Below are 23,704 nucleotides of genomic sequence, written 5' to 3'. Positions count from 1 at the left end.
ATAATTAACCTTTAAAAGGAGGATAACTTTTCTCTCTTAGTTTGAATGCATTTCCTGTTTGTTTCACATAACAATATTAATAAAATGATGCCATTCACTTTTCTTTCTGTTGTGGTATGGGAATTGATGTGTAGCTTTGCTCAAAAATGCATTTAAAACAATATTGGAGGATTTAAGAAGTCAAATTTGGCAACAAAAATACCTAATTAACATTTATATGGGTAACATTTGCTGAGTTATAGATTTAGATGATTTTCTGTGACATCTTTTGGAAAAGTAATGGCTACTGTCCCCTTAAATATATGTACCATTATTATTCTTCTTTCTAACAAACTGAATGGTATTTTCTCATTGAATTTTTCAGATGAATAATTAACACAATACTAGTATATCAAATTTGCCTGAAAAAATGTTTGGGTAGTTTTAGTTTTCCTTTAGCTAACTGACTCCTAATGTTCTTAATTATGAAGGGCTGGGATTTAATGATCCATTGTTAGGTAAGTCATAGTTTCATAGTATCATACTTTTTGTCGTTGTTGTTGTTTTACCCAATTTCTACATTTAGAATTAGATATTCAACTAATCAAACATTCAACTAATAATTACCGTGGTGTTATTCATGTCAACAGTCTCGGCAGAACAAGACAAAATTTGGCATTTCTCTGAGCAGTACTCTAGTCAGTCAAATTGGTCTCCCACTTTCTATACCAATTAATTAGATTACTTGTAGAGGATCAATCAAAACGTGTTGCCAGGAAAAGATTAATTATTCCCTTTTTTGTGAATTAATTAGTACAATGTTAGAGTGCTTAGCAAACCTGATCTAGTGAAAGAAAAATGAATGTCAAAGAGATGTGTTAACCTGAGATATACTCTAGCAGAGAGATTTCTCATTTTTAAATTAATGAAAAAATATATTCCTCTTTACTTTAAATGTAGAACTTCTTTAGCCCTAAATGCTCTTGGAATTCTATTTTTTTTTCTTTTGCATCACAGAAATGAGTAAAGTAAAAGAAAAACATTACAAAACATTTTTTTTTAACGTTGATGAAATTTTACATGTATTTTATTACTTTAAATTCAAATTTTAGCCAATAGACCAACTATAACATTTTCAGAGAGTGACTTCGTGTGTGAAATGACCACATCCAATGAAGAGGTTTCAAAAAATGCAGATGATGTAATTTTGCAGTTGACAATCATTAAAGCACAGATTAAACAAAGTATTTTTTCCCCTTCATTTAGGAGGATTTTCTCTGAAAATGAACTGTTACAGCTGGTAACCTGAAGACTGACTTGAACCTCTTTAGCAACTTTCTTTTCACCATTTCTCTTCCAAAGAAACATGGATGTTATCTATGATCAGTCAAATTATAATATGCCAGCAGATCAACAGAAATTTAGAAGTAGTTACCCTTTTCACTCCAACTCGCCCATAGTGAGAGAGTAGCACTGCATTCTCTATTTAAAGGGAAAAAAACCCACACACATTCTAACTTCATGTGTATGAACTATTCAGAAATCTCTGAAGTTTAACATGGCAAACCTTCGCTAGTATTTCCATGTGTCTCAGAACTTATTCTGAATTATAATATCAGAGCAGTGTTTTACAAAAGAAAGTTAGAAAGTATTTTTAAGTCTTCTTTTCATAAATTATATTTTACTTGATGCTACTTGTAAATAAATATATATGAACATAGGGCCATATGTAATTTAGTGTGTTTAGAGTAGTCCCAAGAGGACCACACTGTCCTCAGATCTGTCAATTAATACTATATCTTCATTTATAAAATTCTCAGCAGTACACATTCATACTCTGTTGTCTGCTAGGGCCACAGTCTTGCGTGTCTCCACAAGATTCTTTGAAAATGCAAAGACATAACCTGTTACAGTATTCACAGTAACCCAGAAGCAAGCAATAATACTATTTATGAGCTGGATTTCTGTTTGTTTATGTTTTCACCTAATTAAGCTAGCTTCAAAGAGCAGGGTCCGTTTGAAATGGTACACATAATTTGATGGGGTTATGACGGGAGGAAAGCTCTGGGACATAGGCTGTTAGCCAAGGAAGAAAAAACTGCTTAGAATGGCATTCAGCGACCCTCATACCAAAGGCTAAAGTCAGGAGATGGCAATTGTGAAATTTAAAAATTCAAAAAGGCTTCAAATGGAATGAGACAGAATGTTTTATTAAACTTGTCTCCTGAAAGAGAAATAATTGGACTGAGTTTGCTTGTTTCTTCTTTATCTTAAAAAGGAAAGTTAATATTCTTGGCAAAAGACTCAGGAGAATAGATCGCATAATTTCTTCACCTAATCAGCAGATTTGTATCAACCTGGGAACTATATTTTAAACTAGTATTAATAAATCCCTCTAGCAAATTTTGGAGAAAATCTTATTCATAAAAGTTGTATTTCTATCTGTTTTTGTGAACTTACAAAGAATATTCAGAACTATATACTATTTTGGGCAATTCATTAGCAGAAAAGAAAGCAGATTGAGGATGTAATGCATTTCAAAATATGAAATGAGAACTGCATAAATTAATTCTATTGCTTAAGGACAGCATTTATTTCCTCTAATGGTTTACATTCTTATTTGTAGTGGTATTGACTAACACTGCACATTATATTGGCATCTGCTCCATATCACAAAACCCATTATTATGTACTATTTCAGAGCTATAGAGCTTCTTTTTGAACAATCAGAGTACCTTATCATCTGTAGTAGCCTAAAGAGATTATTTTGCTATGGCAAATTTTGCATCAGCTATTTTTTTCCTTTTTAATCAAAACAAAACACACATGTATATGTTAAAAATCCCACTAGCATGCCATATTAATATAATAGAACTTTATTTAAAGTGAAATATTGTGCTTCTGCCCTTGTTTTAAGGTCCTTTATTGTCCAAAATGGACAAAAATCTCTTGGAACATGGTTTAGATGGAAGTTTCTGGTTCCGAGGTAGAGTAGGTAGCTAATATGACTCATAGTAAAAATAAACTTTAAACATTAACCCATAAATATTGTTAGGCTTATACAGAAATGGATATTCATTTTTAATTATCTCTACCTTTGCATAAGTTTATTATAATAACTAATAGCAAAAATGTATTATTTGTATTACCATTATTACTGCCTACAGCCATCCCAATTTTAAAATAAAACATAATTAATAAAGAACTTCATTAACTTGAAATTTGTCATTGCTTCATCCTGTAGGGTAATTATGAACAAAATATTTAGTACTCAAAATTACAGTGTCAATATGATTAGAGAAATGTTTAGTCCCTGGTAGAAACAAGCTTTAAAAATAAAGCTCTTACATTGTTACTAACACTTGCACTTTTTTTATAGAAATACAGTTGATTTACAGTATTATATTAGTTTCAGGTATATACTTGCACTCTTAACTACTAATAAAATGAGGTCCTGTAAAGAACTCTGCACTTGAATATTTTTAAGCAATTGCTTATTAATAGATACAATTGAAATAAATAAAGCTGTATTTGATTTTAAGTGTTTTATAATAGATTCTAACCCATACCAATTCTGCCCCTATTACTATCAATAATATACCATCTTAGTCTCATTCAGCTTGAAAATTTATTTCAGGGTTAGATCCACACTGTGGATGCTTACTTTGAGTTTATTCTTTAATTGTTGCTATACCATCCTCTAAGAAAAGGGTTTAATAACACATGTCATACACAAAGGAATCAATTCTCTCTAGTTTATAAAAATGATGCTTATTTCATCTATATATTTCTATCTGTTAACAAGGCAGTGATAGGCCTACAATTACAATAATAATTTATGAAGTAAAAAAGAACAAAGATACCTTTGCTTAATGCATATTTGTTACTTATCACCATATTCTTATTAGAAATTGGCTCTGAGTTCATTATAGCAGAAGATATAGTCACAGCCATGTATTTCTACCAGAAGTCACTATATCATGTTATACATAAGTAAATGAAAGGTAGATTAGTATTGCATATTATGGAAGAATTTTTCATCCTCAGAATGAATGCTGATAAATTGTTTTAAGTATAAAATTAAATAAAGAGATAGATGTTTAGGACTTTCTGAATTTGGTGTCTAAAACGTCTCTAAAATGTTTATATTGAAAACACCTTTAATATCCAGTGTCTACTTTTGTAGAGAGAAAAATTTTGTTATGCTGTCATTGGTTCTGTATGCTTAGTCTTAGATTACATTCTGATCTTTAACCAATACATTTCCCTTATTTTTTTGAGTTTAGAAAATAGGGATTAAAATACAATGATGGGGAAGCCATTTTGTTCTCAAAACTAGAGGTTTATTTAAATTATATATCCATACAATCCATAATGCTCAAAATACCTTACAAAATTTCTATTTTATATTTATTTTATATGTTACGTGGTCCCATTTTTCTTCTTTTTTTATACCTATGACTCTTCTCTATCACATATATGGTATGCTCTTTTGGACCTACACAGCTTTATGTATATAAAACATATCTGAGGCAAATTATGATTCTTCAAATACAAGAATCTTCTGAGATATGTATAATCTTACCAAATTTTGTATTTCCCAAAATTATGAGGAAGTAGTGATGTTCAAGATACATGTTCAAGATAATAAATTTAATGAGCTCTATTTAGTACCAACTTCATGATCCTTTTCAAGAGTTCAACATCTTTGGATTGTGCAAAATATAGCCTTTAATACCTTCAGTCTGGAGACCAAATCTAAATGTTTTTCTAAACAGTAACATGGCTTAAGGCATGTGGTTTCAATACATTATTGAAAACCTCAGACCAATTCTTCTACCTTGGAGTCGGGATCTCTTATTTCCTCAAAAAAGAATTAATTGTCTATGATTCTTATCTCTATTAAAAATTAAAAATAAAATCTAGAAAATACTTTATATGAATTATAAAAATATTTTATCTGTACAGAAATAAATGAATAAAATAAACTGGCTGATTATATACATACAAATACATATGTATGTTTAGGTAAATGGAAAACTCTATCTATGCCTAAACAAAATGACTATTAAAATTTCATAGTAAATTTCAAAGTAGATGTGATCACATATTTCAAAAATGATAAACTGCTGCATATATGCCTTCCACCTAATTCTGTGTTTTTACCTTTTGAAAATGTGTTATTAACATAATTAAATGGCCAATGTTATTATGGCTACAGTTGTTTGACTTTCTAACACAGTAAGCCCATTTATACTGCAGGACTAGAGAGGTATCACTTACTGGATTCAGGATCAGAGTTGCCATCCCCTTCAGTGCGGTTGTTGGGTGCAGCATGATCAAAGTACTCCTCCTGAGGATAGCCAAGGGGCAGGGCATGGGATGTGCTGGGAAGGCTGCCTGTATCATGGTCCCCTAGTCCACCATCACTGCTGCTTTCCTGAGAGCCTTCTGGTAGGTGAAATGTGACACGCCGCTGGGACTGAAAAAGACAGAAAATTACAGGGTTTCAGCTATGATCTGAATAATTGCTTAATACATCCAATTGAGAAAATGTATTATTTCAGCTATCTAGTGAAGTCACTTTAATATTATCTTGAGTTGTGAACGATTTCAGGCTTTTGTGAACAGTCAGCTCTGTGTTCAAACCTGCTTTACCTGGCAGCAGAATTGCTTTTATTATATTTTTTAACAGGGCACATCCAGTTGCAGAATAAAAGTTAACTTGTTCTAAAGCAAGAGGCTGTCACCCATATTGACATTTGAGCACATTGGATATTCTGATCATCACTTGAAGATGGATTTATTTAACTATAATTTTACAAGATTTCATTTTTTGAATAATAAGCTTGAATAAATATAATGAAATTTTACTGTTATATCTGTAAGATTCTGGTGGGCAGAAACAGTAAATAATAATACAAATTTATTCAATCATGTAGTCTTCTTATAAATTAAAATTACAAATCATCTTTTCAAAGAATCTTAGGGGCAAGATTTTGAATTGGAATTCATTTAAATAGATTCTACACTCTAAAAAATAAAAATAATTACTTGGTATGGATAACAGTTGATAATTATAAAAGCAAACTATAGGGATCATCTCTGATAGTAATTATAGCAGAATATAAAAAACTTATACATGCCAACATATAAAGATGAAGGATTTGGTTCATGACATCCAATAGTGTGGTAACTCCACCAGATGTAGCAGTAATTTTGTTTGTGGTATTGCTACATGTAGTAGCTAGTCTCTGAAGATAGCCCTGACAGTGGACCTCACGTCTCGGTATTCAGACCCTTATGTAGTCTTCTACCACAATAAATATGGAGAGGCCCTGTGTAACCAAATCTCACAGTTTCTGCTTTGCTCCCTTAGAATACTCATTCAGGAAAAACAGCTGAGTTGAAAGTAGTCTGACTACTTGGAGACTGCCATACTGTGAGGAAGCTCAAGCTTCCCATGTGGAAAAACTCCACAAAAAGAAAGTACAATACAATACCCAGAGAGGCCCACCACTCGAGATCAGGTGCTAAATATGTATGTAAAGAATCCATTCTGGACATTATAGCTTATGGCCTCCTTTGAGCCATCCATCCCAGCCATCTCCAGATATTTGAGCCATTCCATTTGAGATACCAATCACTGTAGAGCAGAGATAGCAATCTCTGCTGCGCACTACCTAAATTCCTGACCTAAAAAATGTTAAGTACACTTGATTTTTGTTTTATGCTCCAAAGATTAAGGATAGTTTGCTATGTAACAATAGATCAACCAAAATATTTAACTATTAGTAGCATGAAAGATGCAATTTAGAGATAATTATTTAAGAAATTTATACATATCAAAGGGTACATGTAATTAGGTACTAGAAATTTCCATGACAGAGTGCATATACTTTCATAACTTCAGGCTTGACAGTCAGCCATTTCTTCAGATGTTGATATTGTTATAGACTGTATGTTTGTGTCCTCTCAAAATTCATATGTTGAAACCTAATCCCCAGCATAATAGCATTTGGAGGTGGGGTCTTTGGGAAGTGATTAGGTTATGAGGATGGAACCCTCATTAATGGGATTAGTGTCCTTATAAAAGCAGCCCAAGAGACCTCCTTCTCCCCTTCTGCCATGTGAGGACACAATGAGCTAATTTTGTCAGTCCAGCAAAGCTGCATTTGACTGTTCTCTCTCTAAGAAGCCATAAGCTCATTTAGTTATAGGTTAAACCTCATTTAATTCCAAAAAATATTTATAGTTGTGAATATATTTTCAGCCACTTCAAGTAAGATATAAGCATTTATGCTCACAAACCTTTTAAAAATTCAAGAACTGGAAAAACAGGATTTTAAAATGCCTGAAACATTATATTGTAGACATTTATCAACAGTCAGTTATTGTATGTAACTTAAAGCCAAAATAGTACTTAACACATAAATTTAAAAGTCATTGTATATAAAATAAGCCAGTTAAGCATGAGATTAATTTACAGTTGTTCCACCACAATGCATAACTGTTAAGAGGTATTTTAAATTTCTATTAAGACATAAGTCAGATATTTCAAGTATTTTTATCATTCAGCTTTTTTAAAGTATTAGACCTAGATAATAGAATCTATATATAGGAAAATAATTACTGCTGACAAAAATAAATGAATCTAGAATTTAACATGTGCTAGTTAAGCATGGAGTCATATACCCTAACAGAGTTAAAATTGCCAGTGAATAGAAGGTAAAGTTCTATCAAATGATAGAAGTAGGGGCTATATATATATTACTTCCAGATGTAAGAGAAATGGAGTTTTGTGTTCAATTGCTTATCTACACAGAAAAGAAGGCAATTTAAGTCAAAAAGATATCCCATCCTATGACACCTGTAACTAGTAACAACTAAAATTCTTTGCAAAGGAATGCCTTAGAGTGAATCTGTAATTAGCCAGGTCACGTATTGACCCCCAACTCTCCTGATACTCATAAATTGAATCCCCTTAAGGGTACATAAGAGGGAATAAATGGGTTGGTAAGGACTCCCTTTAGTGAACACAACTGTTTTTTGTCCCTTCCTGAATGCCCATAAAACACCACAAGCACCAGCATCCTGTTCCTGAAATGCAGTTCTTATATGTGACATTATTACATATACACCTTTGAGATTTCAAACAGTCATATTAATAAACTCTCATGTCTATATTAACTTTAACAAATATCGGAATGCTTTAAGGGGAAACCAAGGTATGTTGTTTCATCATTAATGGCTCTATATCATTTTAAAATAGTCTGAAGTTCAACTGCATACTGAGGATTTGATTTCTTTCTCAATTCACAGTTTCAAAGTTTACAGTCTAAAGCATTTTTTTTTTACCTATTTCTATAATCCATAGAAGGCATTCAAATATCATTGATTAAATGTAATATTCTATGTCTTTATTCAGTGAATTCACAAGAGGCTATTTATTGTCACATGGGTGATTAACTAGGTTGTCCATCATTTTATAAAATCTCCATGAAATAGTTCCTTAGGTGAAATAGTTAGAATTTAATTTTTAAGGAATTGTTTCAAAAGGCTTCTGAAAATTTAATTTTTAATGGGAAAAGAACAGCTAACTATTTTTTCCTAGGGTTACTTTAATGATTCCTACTTAAGCTTGCATTTTGCAATTTGTGACACTTCTAGATAGAACTGAACATAAAATAATTATATGAACTTAACAATTTATGAATCCTTTGTAGTAAATTTTGGCAATCTGGTTTAACTCATTTGCCCTTTACTTTTTAATGGATGAATCCTTAATCTCTGATGGCACTTTTCTGCTCAGATTCATAATACGGAGGTATTCAAAATACAGAGGTATTTTTCTTACCCAGTATATTTAGAAATATTAACTATTTCATGAAAATCATTCCTTAGGTCTCTCAAAGAGAAGACTAAATAATTTCCTTTTTTCAAGTGTTGACGATGATTACTGTGCAATATAAAAGAGCTATTACGTTAATGACCATGTCATAATTTGCCTGTCTGCTACTCTTCCAGGAAGCTGTGGCATTCAAATTAAAGCAATCTATTGATTGCAATGGTGACTTTACGGGATGGAAACAAATCCTGGATTATTCATGAATAAATGTCTGTACTGAAAGGCTAGTTATTTTTCTGCCAGTAAGAGAAAAATCGACAGAGAGCCTCTCCCTATAATCTACATGCCTTCTTTTTAGCTCAAATCAATCAAAATTCCAAAATGTGTGAATGCTCAGAAATAATATTGGTGTCACCTAGATGAATCATTTACAGGCAAACTATCAAATTCCCAACATTCTTGTGTCCGTTATACCTCATGAAGGCATAATTCCATACTAAATATCAGGTGAATATTGTTACATTTCCATAACATGATGTAAGTGGCATTTTAGAAAGGTTAATCTGGCAGCAAAGAGGCTGCATACAGATAGGCCAGCCTGTGAATCTCATTATTGAATGCTTGAGTATCATGTTCTAGAGGGCTCATTAGAATTACCTGTCAAAGTTTTCAAACTAATCATACATCCTTGCATTCCCCCTGACTCCAATTCTAATATACCTTGACCCAGTCTACCTTAGATTCACTGCCAACACCAGGAACTCTGATTAGAAAGGGTAATCATAGGTAGGGTTATTATTTTTTAAAGATTGCCATATGCAAGAGTGTTTTTGATTCATATATAAAACATTCTTGATATCAAACTAACACATTTTAAGTTTCTGGGTCCTGTCTCTTTGCAAAAGAATTTATAATTACTCAATATATTATAAAGTTAAATGTGAAAATAGTTAGAAATTCAACTTGAAATTTTCACCAGCATTACATGGTCAGCACATATATCCCACTTGAAGCTCATAATTCCCAGTGTAAAAACTCCCAGATGGCATATTTTATAGTAGTCCTTCACTATTTGACCCTATACTTGTAGTCATAAAACCTCCTATGTTTCCAACTCAAGTCATCTTGCAGGATATATCAGTTCACCTGATTGTTTTTTCAGGGTTCCATTTCATAAAATTTGAAAGGTCTGTATAATTTCTCATTTTCCCTTTCACTTTATGTTCCTGAAATGTTTACCCTTCAAGGCTTTTATTTTTTTAATACCATAACTTATTATTAGCATATGCAGGAAGTTCTTCATGATCTTCTCCAGAATCAGATCTTCTCTTAGCTCTATTTTGCCATGAATTTTTTTCATGGCACTTGGCAATTTTTAAAATTTATTTTATTTATTTAATTTTTGGCAATTGTCAGACATATTCATTTGATAGTCAGAAGACTACATGGCATTTCTTGAGGGCATCTTTCCTTGAGTCATGAATCATTTCAGCTTAATCAAAATGGAAATAATCTATTTGTAGATAGGTACCATGATGAAGTGTTAAATTGGCAATTGGCAGAGTTTTGTGAATTTGAATCTACAAATATTTGAGAAACTACAATTGTGTGACTAACAATGAAAATAGAACAAAACTGAAACCTAACTTGCTTTGAAATTGGCATGTGTACAAAAATTAAAACCAGATATTAAAATTGAAACCAGGCATTGCAATGGTCTCTAAGACAAAACCCAAGTATCAATTTTAAAAAAATAGATGAAACATCTCTACATTGTTTTTGGTGCTAACCACATGTAGATTTAGTGACTTACATTTAAATATATAAATCATCATAGGACTTTCATTGTCCAGAAGCAGTTATCTGGTAACCTCAAACTATTCAAAAAACAGTCATGCCAGGAAATAAGAAAGACAAAAAAAAAAAAAAAAAGGCATGTGAGTTGCTAAAATATTTATCAGGTAAGTTCATGCTCAGAATCATGTCTGCCTTAGTCTGCTTTCCTGTTTAACTTTAACATCTTTGATTATTTGATTCTCCAGCTCAAAATGTAATAGAACTCTTGGTAGCTGCTGGAAATAAAAATATTGACAGAAGGAGAAATTTCCACCAATTATTACTAGATCTGTCTTCTGTAGCTATATAGAATAAGTGTGATTCTTGTACATGACAAGACTTCCAGTGTTTGAAGATAGTTAAGCCTCATCTACTAATATTCCTATTCCAAGCTAAAATCTCCAACTTAATTTGGCATCTGTAGAGGGGCAGAATGTGCCACCCTGAAATATGTCTCTTTGGCATATTAATTTTTTTAAGCCGGTTATTTTCTAAGCAGTAGGCACAGGAAAAACTCTGAAAACCAAGTAGGAGTTACCTTTTTATAAGAAACGTTTACATTTGTAAGGGAAATCTCCATTTGTAAGGGTGTGTCCCTCCCTGTACCTGGAAAAGAAGGATGACTAAATCTTTAGAAACTCTTATCAATGGAGAATTCAATGACTTGAATTTGCATAACAACCTTACTCTTGTTTACTGTGCTGTGCTTGGTCTCCTCCCATTACTGCATCTCTCCTATCCAACATCCTCTTTTGTCTTTAGCTGGAGATGGTATTTAAGGTAAGGGCTGCGGCCATTTTGGCAAGTTACTCAGTTCTTCTGAGTCTCTCCCATGTATACATGTTAGTAAACTTTTGTATGATTTTTCTACTGTTAGTCTGCCTCATGTCAATTTAATTCTTAGACCAGCTAGAAGAACCGAGAGGGGTAAATGAAAATTTTTCCTCCCTGACACAGTATTTTCAGACCGTTTAAATTTTACTAACTCTTTTCCTTTTTACCCATGTAATTTATTTATGTAATTAACAAAGTCAGACCTTAAGTATTTACCACTTTATTGTTGGTGATAATGTGGGCTTAGGAGATGATGGCTTTATAGATCACATATGATACAAATAATCATTTTATTTTTCATAATATTAGTCAATATTTAATATTTTCAAGTTGTTAAATTGTTTGAAAATGTGTTTCCGAGACAGAAGCCACAAGTTTTGTTTTGAGTAGTGCTTTGTCTCTGGTGTGACTTTTTATATTTGCAAAATAACTCTTCCATTGCTGTAGTTACACAACATGTCTGCTTAATTGATGCATTTTAAACAAACCAAATGTCATTCAAGCAACAGATGGTTTCTGACTTGAATTATATAGGTTGGAATCATTATGCAGTATACAGTGAAAGATGAAAAACCTGGCATTGTCATTAATTGCATAAACACTTGGAACAAAATATTCTCCTGTTTAATGTTAGTAGAAATCACAACAAGAAACTACGTGATGGTGATCAAATACCAGTTTAAAAATAAAAATGACCTAGAAAATTTTCCTAATAAAACTGAAGAGTGTGCACATCAGCTGGCATGGTGGTAATTTTTTTATTGCATTGTACCAAACATTGGTAACCTGTTTGTTTTAGACCCTTTCAAGTGTACATAAAGCATGTTTAACTTCAGCTTCTTTACCTGGTGCTCATCAGAGCACATCAAAAACAACTGCTACTCAGGTAAAATGGGTCACATCCTGGAAATATATGAGATTAAAAGACCAATATTTCCTTTGAACTCTTGTTACTCTTTAAAAAATATCTGGAGTTCTATAATTCCCATTGGTAATCAAAGAGTAAATTAAAATAGCTGCATCTTCCAACAACAACTGTCAGTGATGGAAGGTAACAGTAAGCAATGTAGGGGTGAATATAGTTGAGGGTGGAAGGAAGAAGTATTGCAAAGTATTAGTATCTGTATTATTACTGTACTCTTTTATTGTGCAACTCTTTATACAGATGTATTTTTCTAAAAGCAGACCTCTCCCTATTTATTTTACATACAAACAAGAACACCCCTATATTCCATTTATCACACACACACCCACACACACACACACACACACACAAATGGTATTAAAAATAACCTCAAAGTGATCTACAAGTTAAAAAGGTGAAAAAAATTATTATGCTACTGTCCCAAGAGGAAATTGATATGGTACTATCCTTTTCATTGCTTTAAAAAAGTTATATACACATATTTCTAAAATATATCTAAGCTGAGGATGAAATAGAAACTAGTGAAATATTTTGTTTCCTAACCCCAAACCCTCAAGTCAATCTTATGTGTTTACCTTAAATACATTATTTGGACCTATTGTAATATTACTTTTGTTGCCTTTCATTGTATTTGGGAATTAGGGAGAAAACGGCATTCGATTTTGGTAAAATCGCTAGCCAGCTAATGCAACCAGCTATTCCGTGGTTTAGAAAACACTAGATGCATACAAATCACCTAGTTGATGTGTTAGTAATGCAGATTCCTAGGATCCAACCCTCAAATATTCTGATTCAGTGGGTGTAAGGTAGGACTCAAATGTTGCATTACATAATCCCTTGACTACAATTTCAAGGGGAAAAAAAAGGAAAACAAGGAGTCCTGCTTAAATTTTCTAAATATTTTTGAATAGACATTTTGACATTTTAAAATAAAATGAGTCATTAGAATAATGGGATTCTAATGTCAGACTGTAGTCTAATTAGTCATTATTTCATAATTTTTATATGAGACATTTCCTTTTGCATTCAGGAAATGTTCTTGTTCATTTTTGATGAATGATACATATGATATACCTATGACATTATTAACATAGAGGTGGCCACGGCATAAAATGATGACAGTGTGTGTGTGTGTATATATATGTGAGAAACTTCATAGATATAAAATTTTCTCTCTATAACTTGATCATGCTAACATACAGTATTGTTCTGAACAAAAACAAAGATAATTCCAATGGTATTATAAGTATTAAAACGTATTTTCAGTTCATACGTATGTATGAATGATAGAATAATAATACAATTTGATTTAATAAGCATTAATTATTATTTGGTGCAGTCTTTATAATACAAAATTCTGTTTTTATTGACACTGAAGACAACTTCAATGATAAAACTGTTAAAATTAAATATATGAATTTGATGCCATGGAAGAAAAAATGTTGCTAAAATATATTTGTACTTAGAAGCTCTTTAAGCTCCCTGGTGTTGAGACAACTTCATTTATAATACTCTGAACTAAATATAAGAACTCCAGGCCCAATACTGAATTCAATTAATGTTCAAATTCAATAAATCTTCCAAAAGTACTTATTCTTGAAGTGCATTCTACAATTTGGTTTAAGATACACAAATTGAAAAGATTAGATCCTACAAAGTACAGGAGGTCATATTTTACAATGTTAAATGAGGAGTGTTATCTCTAGATCTCTGAAGTTCCTATGAGATTTTGAAATAATGTCTTTTAGTGCCTTCCATGCATGCCCTGACAATTCTTCAGTAAGCGATCGACACATACAATAATTATAGTTGTACTTAGAAATTATATAGAATATTTCCTTGGATGTCTGAAAGTTTTTTCCTAATATTACTGATTCCCAACATTACTGATAAATGATCTGTTTTGAAAAGAATGATTTTGAGCATATTTTTAAATCTTTGAGTAAAAGGTAAGTGATCCATAAGTAAATGACATAAAGGTCAGGAGTAAGAACTGGTGACACTTTAGGAAATGCCATTAGGTAATAATGTTTAAATTCAGACAGAATGCTAAAGTTAAAAATATTGGAGCATTAAGTTATTGCCATAAATAAGTAAAGAGATTTCTTTTTATTTTTTTTTCCAAAAAGTAATACTGAAAAGAGTTAGGCGAACCAAATACTATTTCTTTTACTGACAGGGAAACAATGTAGCAAACCCCTAAGATTTGCTTCCATTTGACATCAGCCCCTGGAAAATATTTTGCTAAACAAGACTTCACCTTCACTTAGCAACCACGGGCAACCAGGCAACTTAACATCCTTCACAGCTTCCTGATGGAAATATGGCACAAAAGAATTAATGTAACTCTATTGTTGAAAGATGAATTTGCTGTATATTAGTGCTGCTGGATATTTTTGGTTCAATAGTCTCATGGAGCAGCAAATCTTCAAATCTGTTCAGTGTGTCTAGGTTAAGTTAGGTTAGTTTTCATGTTCCACTAAAATAGCATATCTATGAACCTATTCAAATTTTGTTGTAGTAATAAAACAAAATTACAACACCTTGAGAAAATAAGACAAGTAACTTGATGGTAAAATGTTTAACTCTAAGTTTAGAAGTTGGTCATAAGAAATGGGATAAATTCAAATTAAAGAGAATTGTTCACTCACAACTGATTTTAAAAACAAGTTGGAAAAGTCTATTTGTGGTTCATTATACAGAAGATTTTACTCTGATCTACATGATAACCCAAAACATATGTTGTGATGTTTAAATTTAAAAATATGATCTCAGACGTAATAGGCAAGGGAAGACAAAACAGAGATAATCTTGAAGTTACACAAGATACACACACACACACACACACACACACACACACACACACACACACACACAACATGCTTTTCACAAATCCAAGTGCATCAATATGTCTTATTTTCCTTCTGGAGTTATTTTATTTATTTATTTATTTATTTTATTTATTTATTTTTGGCCTTGCCACGCAGCATGTGGGATCTTAGTCCTGAGACCAGGGATTGAATCCATGCCCCCTGCAGTGGGAGTGTGGAGTCTTAACCACTGGACTGCCAAGGAAGTCCCTGGAGTTATTTTAAAAATTAATTTTAACAAATATGACATATTAAAAGTCATTTATATAAATATTGATTAGCAAAAACTTCAAACTGAGATTATTTTAGCTAGATACTATTTGCTATATTGTTTAAAGTAATAATAATTTAAAATAAATGTAAATTTAAGCTAATTCTCAAAAACATACACAGAATGATTCACAAGAAAATGAACTCTATAAAATGTGCATGCTTAATTTGATATTTAATAATCCCAAATATTTAGGAGCTTTTATTTTTTAATCTCTCTTTTTAAAAATTTTGTGCTGCCATTCTTGTATGAAGAAATCACATCCAAGTTTTCTCTCCCATGGATTAATATTAACATTAACAAAAATTACTAGAATACTTATAATTTCAAGATGGTTACTGATAATTCAATTTGATAGCCCTTTTGGAAAATAGTTTACTTTCATACACACTTTAAATATGGATAAATATGATCTGAATCACTGCACACACATAGTGATATGAATTATCATTTTAAACATCCTATCCAATTAAATTCCAAAAGCATTTGTTAAATGTCAACAATGTACTAGATACCGTGCTAAGTGCAAGGGACAGAAACATGAATAAAATATAGTTCCTGATTATCAAAGCATCGTAGAAGTTCACACTTCATGGTGAGTTTGCTCAGATAAACTTATTATACTTGAAAACAACTCATATCCAGATAAGCCACTGAACTTTCTGTTACTCTCAAATGAGCCAACAAAAGTTCATTTTCCCAGAGAATCATTCTTCAGTCAAACAAGTTAAATCAATTATCAAACTAGAAAGGTAGAATAATATGAAGTTTACATACCTAATAGACATTTCTTTAGGTGGAAAAAAAAAGGACTTCTCATTGATACTTTAAGTATTAATAAAAGTCTTTCTGATTTTTACAATCTTAGAATTAAATGTCTGGAGACAGTGAGTGCTCTCTGGGAGACAAGGGATAAACCATCTTTGGATAAAACAGAAAGATTAAGATAAATGACTTGTGCTATGGAAATCTAAGGCTGTAATCTCAGGGCTGGTAGTGGGGGGAAATGGACAAAGTGTGGCTTTATAAATCAATCAATTGATAATAATCTTCAGAAATTTAGAATTTGGTACATGTATTTTAAAACAATTGAATTTATTTGATTTTTAAAATTTATGTAATAAAAATAGTCAGGAATATGTACAGTTCTGTGATCCATTTCAGAAGAAAAAAATTACAAATATAAAAATGAGGCTTTGAAAATCCAATTGATGGAAGAAATGTTCACATATTGAGGTAGAGGGAAGTCATTCTGGCTTATACATAATTTAACTTAAACTTTATGCTGAATAAAACTGCCTGTTTGTGGCCAGTCAAACATATATTGCACAACTGCTTTAACCATTAAAGAAAAGAATGCATTTAAAAATCATTATTTGAATAAATTCAAATTATTTTTTCTCCCCCATAGCAGCATGAAGTTTGCATCATTTAAACCAGTATTTCTCAGTACTTGGTCTAGGAATAGTGGGGGTGGTGGTGGTGAGTGACAAGGTTAAATTAAATATTCAAATTAGTAGGTCCCATCACAGACCTATTGAATCAGAATCTCAGGTGTCATGGTCTAGAAATCTGCATTTTTACCTGCACCCTTCATGATTCTTATGTTCACTAAATTTTGAGTGCTGCTAATTTTAAGCACTGACTATGGATAAATTATTAAAAAGTATATTATTAGTTGAACATTTATTTTCAGCTAATTGAAGAAAAATAGAAGGGAGAAAATTCCCAGCACTTAGACGTGATTGTAATTTTTTTTTTTAATTTACACCATAACAATATTTATTAACTAGATTGATCAAAATGGTTATTGAATACTTTTAGATATTGTTTCTACCACATTGAAAATGCATAATATAAATCAAGAAATCTAATATGGTCAATACAAACCAGAAGAATCAGATGTTCATACAGTTGTATCTAATTCTCCCAATAATCCACTCATTTAAGATTAATTCAAATCTCTCATAGTGTATCTCACTTCTAAAGTAGTTGTGCCCACTGAAAGTTATGATTTCATGACATAGACACAAGATGCACATTAGGGGAACTGAAGAACAAATATACGCCTAATGTACTTCTGTTACATTAACAAGAAATGGGAAGCATGATACCAGTGATGTTCTATACAATTTCAAGAGTAGTTTCTTAAAAACTCTCTTCTATTCTTATAGATTATTTATTGATTATTTGTGTTGACAGACTAATGGGATAAATATTACCTCAATAGAGCTGATAGCAGGTAGAATTTATTTCTTGTAAATAAATGCAAGTGGCAACTGCTTCACCAAAAAGAAAAAAAGTTTTATTTCAAAACACACTCACCACACACACACACACAAACACACACATCCTTAGGATTTAAAATCTAGAATAAAAAAATCAAAAGAATCAAAACACCTCATTATTAACCTTTGAAAATGAAATGACAATAGATAAGTCAAAGTTACATTAGAAATTCCAGAAGAGTTAGATATTTATCTTTGAAATTACTTAGTCAACTAGTATACATAGAAATGTATTCTATTTATTTAAAGTTAAATGTAAATGTATTTTACCTTTATGTATATATATATATATATATATATATATATATGCAGTCATACATACTAACAGTGAAAGCATTCATATACAAATAAATGGAAATAAATATTCAATAATTGAACTCTATAGAGCTCTAAGAAGACTATACTAGGTAAAAGGTTTATATGTCTTATGTAGATTTTCTATGTTATCTTGCAACATAATAGAAACTAGTGAAAATACATTATCAATTAACTCTTTGATTAATACTATGGAAATATGGTTTCTTTAAAAAGATTATTATGTTTAGAATTAAAATTCCCTTAAATCTCCTTAACAAATATTCACAACATTCCTAGGATGTTAGAACACCAGAACTGAACCTAAGAAATATTTTGGGTCCATACATTTTTTTGAAGATTCTCAATTATCCATGGCCTCAATTATTAGTGATAAGTTGATTTTGACTAGTAAATACATATTTGAAAAAATTTCTGCAAATGTGATAGTATAATAAATTATAAAATGGTCATATAATCAACCTAATTCTTATTTCCTCTTTAACCACAATATATCAGCTTAAAATAATTTCATATGCTATTTTTAATAATACAATCTTGTTGTCCTATATTAACATTCCTCTCTCATTATCATATGAAATTGACTGAAAATAGGAAATCAATCTGATTTTAGAGAGCTTTTTTAAAAATTTGTGAGAGAGAGAGAGAGAGGGAATCAGGACAATAATGAAATATGTACTACAGGAATATGAAAGAGTTGAGTGAGAAAATACAGAAGATTTTAAATATAAATTGAAGTAAGTTTGCAACAATCAAGGAAGCAACTTTAACTTAAAATTGCTTCCATGATTTAACTAAATGGAATAGAAATCTCCTGAGTCTCACTGCATTTACAAGCCATTTCCTATAACAGTACCATAAGAAAAACCACGCTCTGTTCTCAGTTCTATACATGATTAACATCAAGATTTTCCTGACTTGTTTTGTCATTCTCCATCTTCATTCAAACTGAGTCACTTTGCTGTACAGCAGTAATTAACACAACATTATAATTCAACTATACTTCAATAAAAAATAAATTTAAAAAAATACATGGTACATACTGCCCTATCAATGTTAAGTATTATGAGTAATTCCAATATACCAATACTACCAATGAATGCACATATATGGCATTATAAGGAAAAAGAGGTAGCTCAGTGTCTCCGTTAGTCACAGCACACTTTGAGACAGATGTTTTTCACTCTGGGTACCTTACTCTTAATTTTCAGTTACCCTTAAGCTCCGTGCAGGGTACTATTCAGGTTGGGCTATCATTTATTCTGCAATATCTTTTTGCAAAATGAAACTATATGGCATTAAAACTGCCACTGAGTTGACAGATTCAAGGGATCAAGAGGCCCAGTGTGAGACTGTGAAATTGGTGAAATTCAACACCTGTTGATAGATAGTACACACATACATCACAAAAATTAAGAACACCATCGGGAGTATAAACATATTCTCCCTGGATGATTGAATATTATCAGCATAATCAGTGTTAGTTAGTATTAGATACAGGCAAGGCATTGTTTAATTAGTGGTCACAAAAAAGATGGTAAAAATTTAGTGTTTCTTAGACTGTTTTCTTTTCCACTGTGAAGGCAGTGACGTTCATTTCTAAAACTCACTAAACATCGTGCACTGGAATCTATACATTATAAGCTGTAGCTCTCTTACAACTCATTTCAAATGTAAGTACTTTCAAGAACAGACACACACAGTAGACCTGTTGTTCCCCAACTGTTTAATTTATTTGAATTCTACCAGAAACAGTGTCTCTTAATCTAGCAATTGAAAAGTAAATGATAATTGGTCCAGATAAAGGTTGCTAACACCTTAATCAGTTGATATAATGTTTTAAGTGGAAGTATCTTTTACTTTTTTATCTAACAACTGAGACAGAATCCATTAAGAGTGTTGGAGCAATTCATGAAGAAGGAGCTGCACGAGAAAAACGTCCAACTAAAACTAAAAGTAAAAACCAAAGGAAATCATTTAAGATCTGAGTTAGTAAAAAAAGAAAAAAAAAATTACAGCAGTTTCAAGCTATTTTGTTTCTGTTACAAATAAGAAGTAATTACAGCTAAGTCCATTTTATCACTTGTTTAATAGTTTACTAATAGTTAATAAATCAAGCAATACCTAACCTAGAAGGGGAGAGTCTATCAGTGAATTCACTTATTTTTCCCCAGCTTTATTGAGAAATAATTGACATATATCGCTATATATGTTTAAGCTTGCAGCATGATGGTTTGATTTTCATATATTGTGAAATGATTACCACAAGAGGTTCAGCTAGCATCCATCTTCTCTTATAGATACAATAAAAAGAAAAGAAAGAAGAAACGAAAAAAAAATCCTCCTTGTGATGAAAACTCTCCGGATCTACTCTCTAAACAACTTTCCTATATAGCACAGAGCAGTATTAACTATAGTTATCATGTTGTACACTACATCCCCAGTACTTATTTATCTTATAACTAGAAGTTTGAACCTTTTGACCATCTTCCTCCAATTCCCTCCCCCTAACCCCTGACTCTGGTGACCACAAATCTTACCTCTTTTTCTATGAGTTTGGTGGAGATTTAAAATTATTTTTATTAGATTCTACATATAAGTGAGATCGTACAGTATTTGTCTTTCTCTGTCTGAATTATTTCACTGAGCATAATGCCTTTCATCACAAATAGTAGGATTTCCTCTTTTTTTTATGGCTGAATGATATTCTATTGTGTACGACAACCTATTTATCCATTCATCTGTTGATGGGCAAATGAGTTGTTTCCAGGTCTTTGCTATTGGAAATAATGTTGTTATGAACACGAGGGTGCAGCTATCTTTTCCAGTTAGTGTTTTCTTTTCCTTTGGATATATTCCCTGAAGTGGAATTGCTAGATCATATGATAGTTCTATTTTTAATTTTTTGAGGATGCTTTATACAGTTTTCCATATTGCTTGTACCAATTTACAATCCCACCAACAGTGCACAAAGGTTCCCTTTTCTTCACATCCTCCCCAGCACTGTCTGTGAATTCACCCCCCTACCTGTGCATAGCCTGGGAATGCTCCACACCTGGTACTGACTTTTCTCTGGGAGTGATCAGCTCTGCTTGCCTCCTTCTCAGCTTTAGTGCCACTGGGTCACACTGCTTCCAGGAGTTATTGCCAGCCCTTCTGGTCAGATGGGGCTGGAAAACACTCTCCACAGTGAGTGGGTCTGTGATCCAGCTCCTCGCCTGGGCATCGGCAAACTGGGCTCTAGGGCCAGCAGAACTCCTCATTTAATGATGTGAATCAGGCAGATCTGCAGCCTGCTGAGTTCCCTGGTCAGAATGCACCCTCACTTGTTTCTGCATCTGAGCAAAGCTGCTGGTTGGTATTACTACTTAAGTACTGCAGATATGAACTCTATCTGCCAAGACCCTTGTGCTGGCTGTTGCAACCGCACCCCCCACCCCACTCCTGCCTCCAGTCTACCATCATAGTCATACTCACAGTGGTTGAGGCCTCCAGATTTCCCTGCAATCTCATGATGTGAGGTCTAAGTAGGGGCTTCTGAAGAGTGACCCATGATGCTGAAAGCACTTGGTTGTCCCCTGGTTCCCTTTTCCCACTGGAAGAAAAAGAGGCTCAAGGGAGACTTCCCTGAATGGAGCTGTACTGGCCTGGGTGAAGGACAATGCAGTAAACAGGTAGCTGCTTCTCTTATCCTTCAAATGCAGTCTGTCTTGGTCTCTGCTGTACATGGAGGTGTTTCAGCTTCACCCCTGTGTTTTAGGATCCTCTCAGTGATGCCCTCTTCTTGAAGAGTCGTTAGTTAATCTTGTGAAGGGAACTGACATCACTAACAACCCATGTCACCATCTTGATGACATCCTCTCTCTGAATTCACTTATTATATTTTAATAGTTTAGTTCATTTTAAAACATATTTTTCAAAACAGTTTAAAATTGAGGGTTGGATTATTGTCCTCTATCAAAAGACATAAACAAGAATTGCTTATCATGAAAAATAGGACCATGCCTCTTTCAAGAATCTTTTATTTTTCTCCATGCTGTCTATCAGCATATTTTTGTGATAGCCTTTTGAAAGGAAATTCTGATGTTGATAATCATTAATTCCTCATTGTCCTACATGGGTTCTGGCCTTAATTTCTTTATTAATTAGCATACATTGATTGCATTTGAGCTTAAGAGAGAGATTTATTTACTCAGCTAGTTATCAGTTTCTAAGAATCATACTGAATCAATGTGCTTTATAAATGGAATAGATACATAATATCATTTCTTGCATTATAAAGATAAATAAATCTCATCAGTGTCTCATAATATAATTGTAATCACCTCATGCATAGGGCCTTTGTTTGCATTATGACCCAAATCCAGCTGATTGTCTTCCTTATGTACCCAAAAGTATCTAAAGCTTTATACTTAAGAGCCAGCCACAGAAGGAAAATATTTTCCACCATGCTTGCAAGGCTTGCGAGTTAAAGAAAACCTGATGCTTGTAAAAAATTGCTAAGGAATTTTTCCTTCATTGATTTACAACATAACATATTAGTAATATTACAAATATATTTACTTTACCCATAAGCATTTACATGCTATAAAAAAGGAAATTCTGTTTTCTGTTACTGATTCACTATACTGAGAAACACTCTTTTAAAAAACACTTATTATTATACTTTATTATATATGTTAATAATTATTAGCTTAGTTATCCATTTATGGATATATAAATGTACTCACATTTTCATCATACTTTTTTTATTTTATCATGGCAATTACCTTCTGATGTATAGAAGTCACTAATTATTACCGGATATACAGGTAATCCTCCATATCTCTGGGCACAAAATCTGAACCAACCAACCAACCAACCGTGGATCAGAACTATTTGAAAAAAAATCCAGAAAACTCCAAAAAGCAAAACTTGAGTTTGCTGTGTGCCAGAAACTATTTCCATAGCATTCACATTGTATTTACAACTATTTCCATACCATTTATGTTGTACTGGTATTATAAGTAATCTAGAGATGATTTAAAGTATATGGGAGTTTGTGCTTTGATTATATGCAAATACTGCACTATTTTATGTAGAAGACTGGAGCATCCACAGATTCTGGTATCTATAGGAGGTCCTGGAACCAACCCCCTGTTGATATCAAGGAACAGTTTTATATACAAGATCTGAACACTCCCAGTGCTTCCACTGTGAGCAGGCTATCCATGCCACTAACATATTTTGCTAAGAATATTGCATTAGCTTCCTAATTGGTCTTGTTAACTTCAGTCTATCTCTCTTTCCATTATCAACATATCAGACAGAGTGAATTTGTTGAAACCAAAGTCAAATTATGTCAATTCTCTTCTTACAATACTCCAGTGTCTTTCTATTTCACTGAGAGTAAAAGTCACAATCCTATAGTAACCTTCTAATCTCTACATAATCTGGCCCTTCATTATATCTCTGATCCATCATACTATCATTCTCCCCTTCCTCAAATCGCTCAGACATAATGGCCTCCTAGTGATCCTCATACACATTAAGTCATGC

At 32.3% G+C, this 23,704-nt stretch overlaps 1 protein-coding gene across 1 annotated transcript in view; it reads right to left on the bottom strand.

The window, feature by feature from the left end:
* Window positions 1-23,704, bottom strand: part of LOC309653022 (protocadherin-11 X-linked-like) — a 548,071-nt gene that overhangs the window by 27,789 nt on the left and 496,578 nt on the right. Inside the window, exon 6 of the mRNA XM_082447359.1 lies at window positions 5,263-5,461. Coding sequence (XP_082303485.1) covers window positions 5,263-5,461 — 199 coding nt within the window. The remainder of the gene's footprint in view (window positions 1-5,262; window positions 5,462-23,704) is intronic.

Source organism: Balaenoptera physalus (genome assembly GCF_965194825.1).
Source record: "Balaenoptera physalus genome assembly, chromosome: X".
Classification (NCBI taxonomy): Eukaryota; Metazoa; Chordata; class Mammalia; order Artiodactyla; family Balaenopteridae; genus Balaenoptera; species Balaenoptera physalus.
This window is presented reverse-complemented; position numbering and strand designations above follow the sequence as displayed.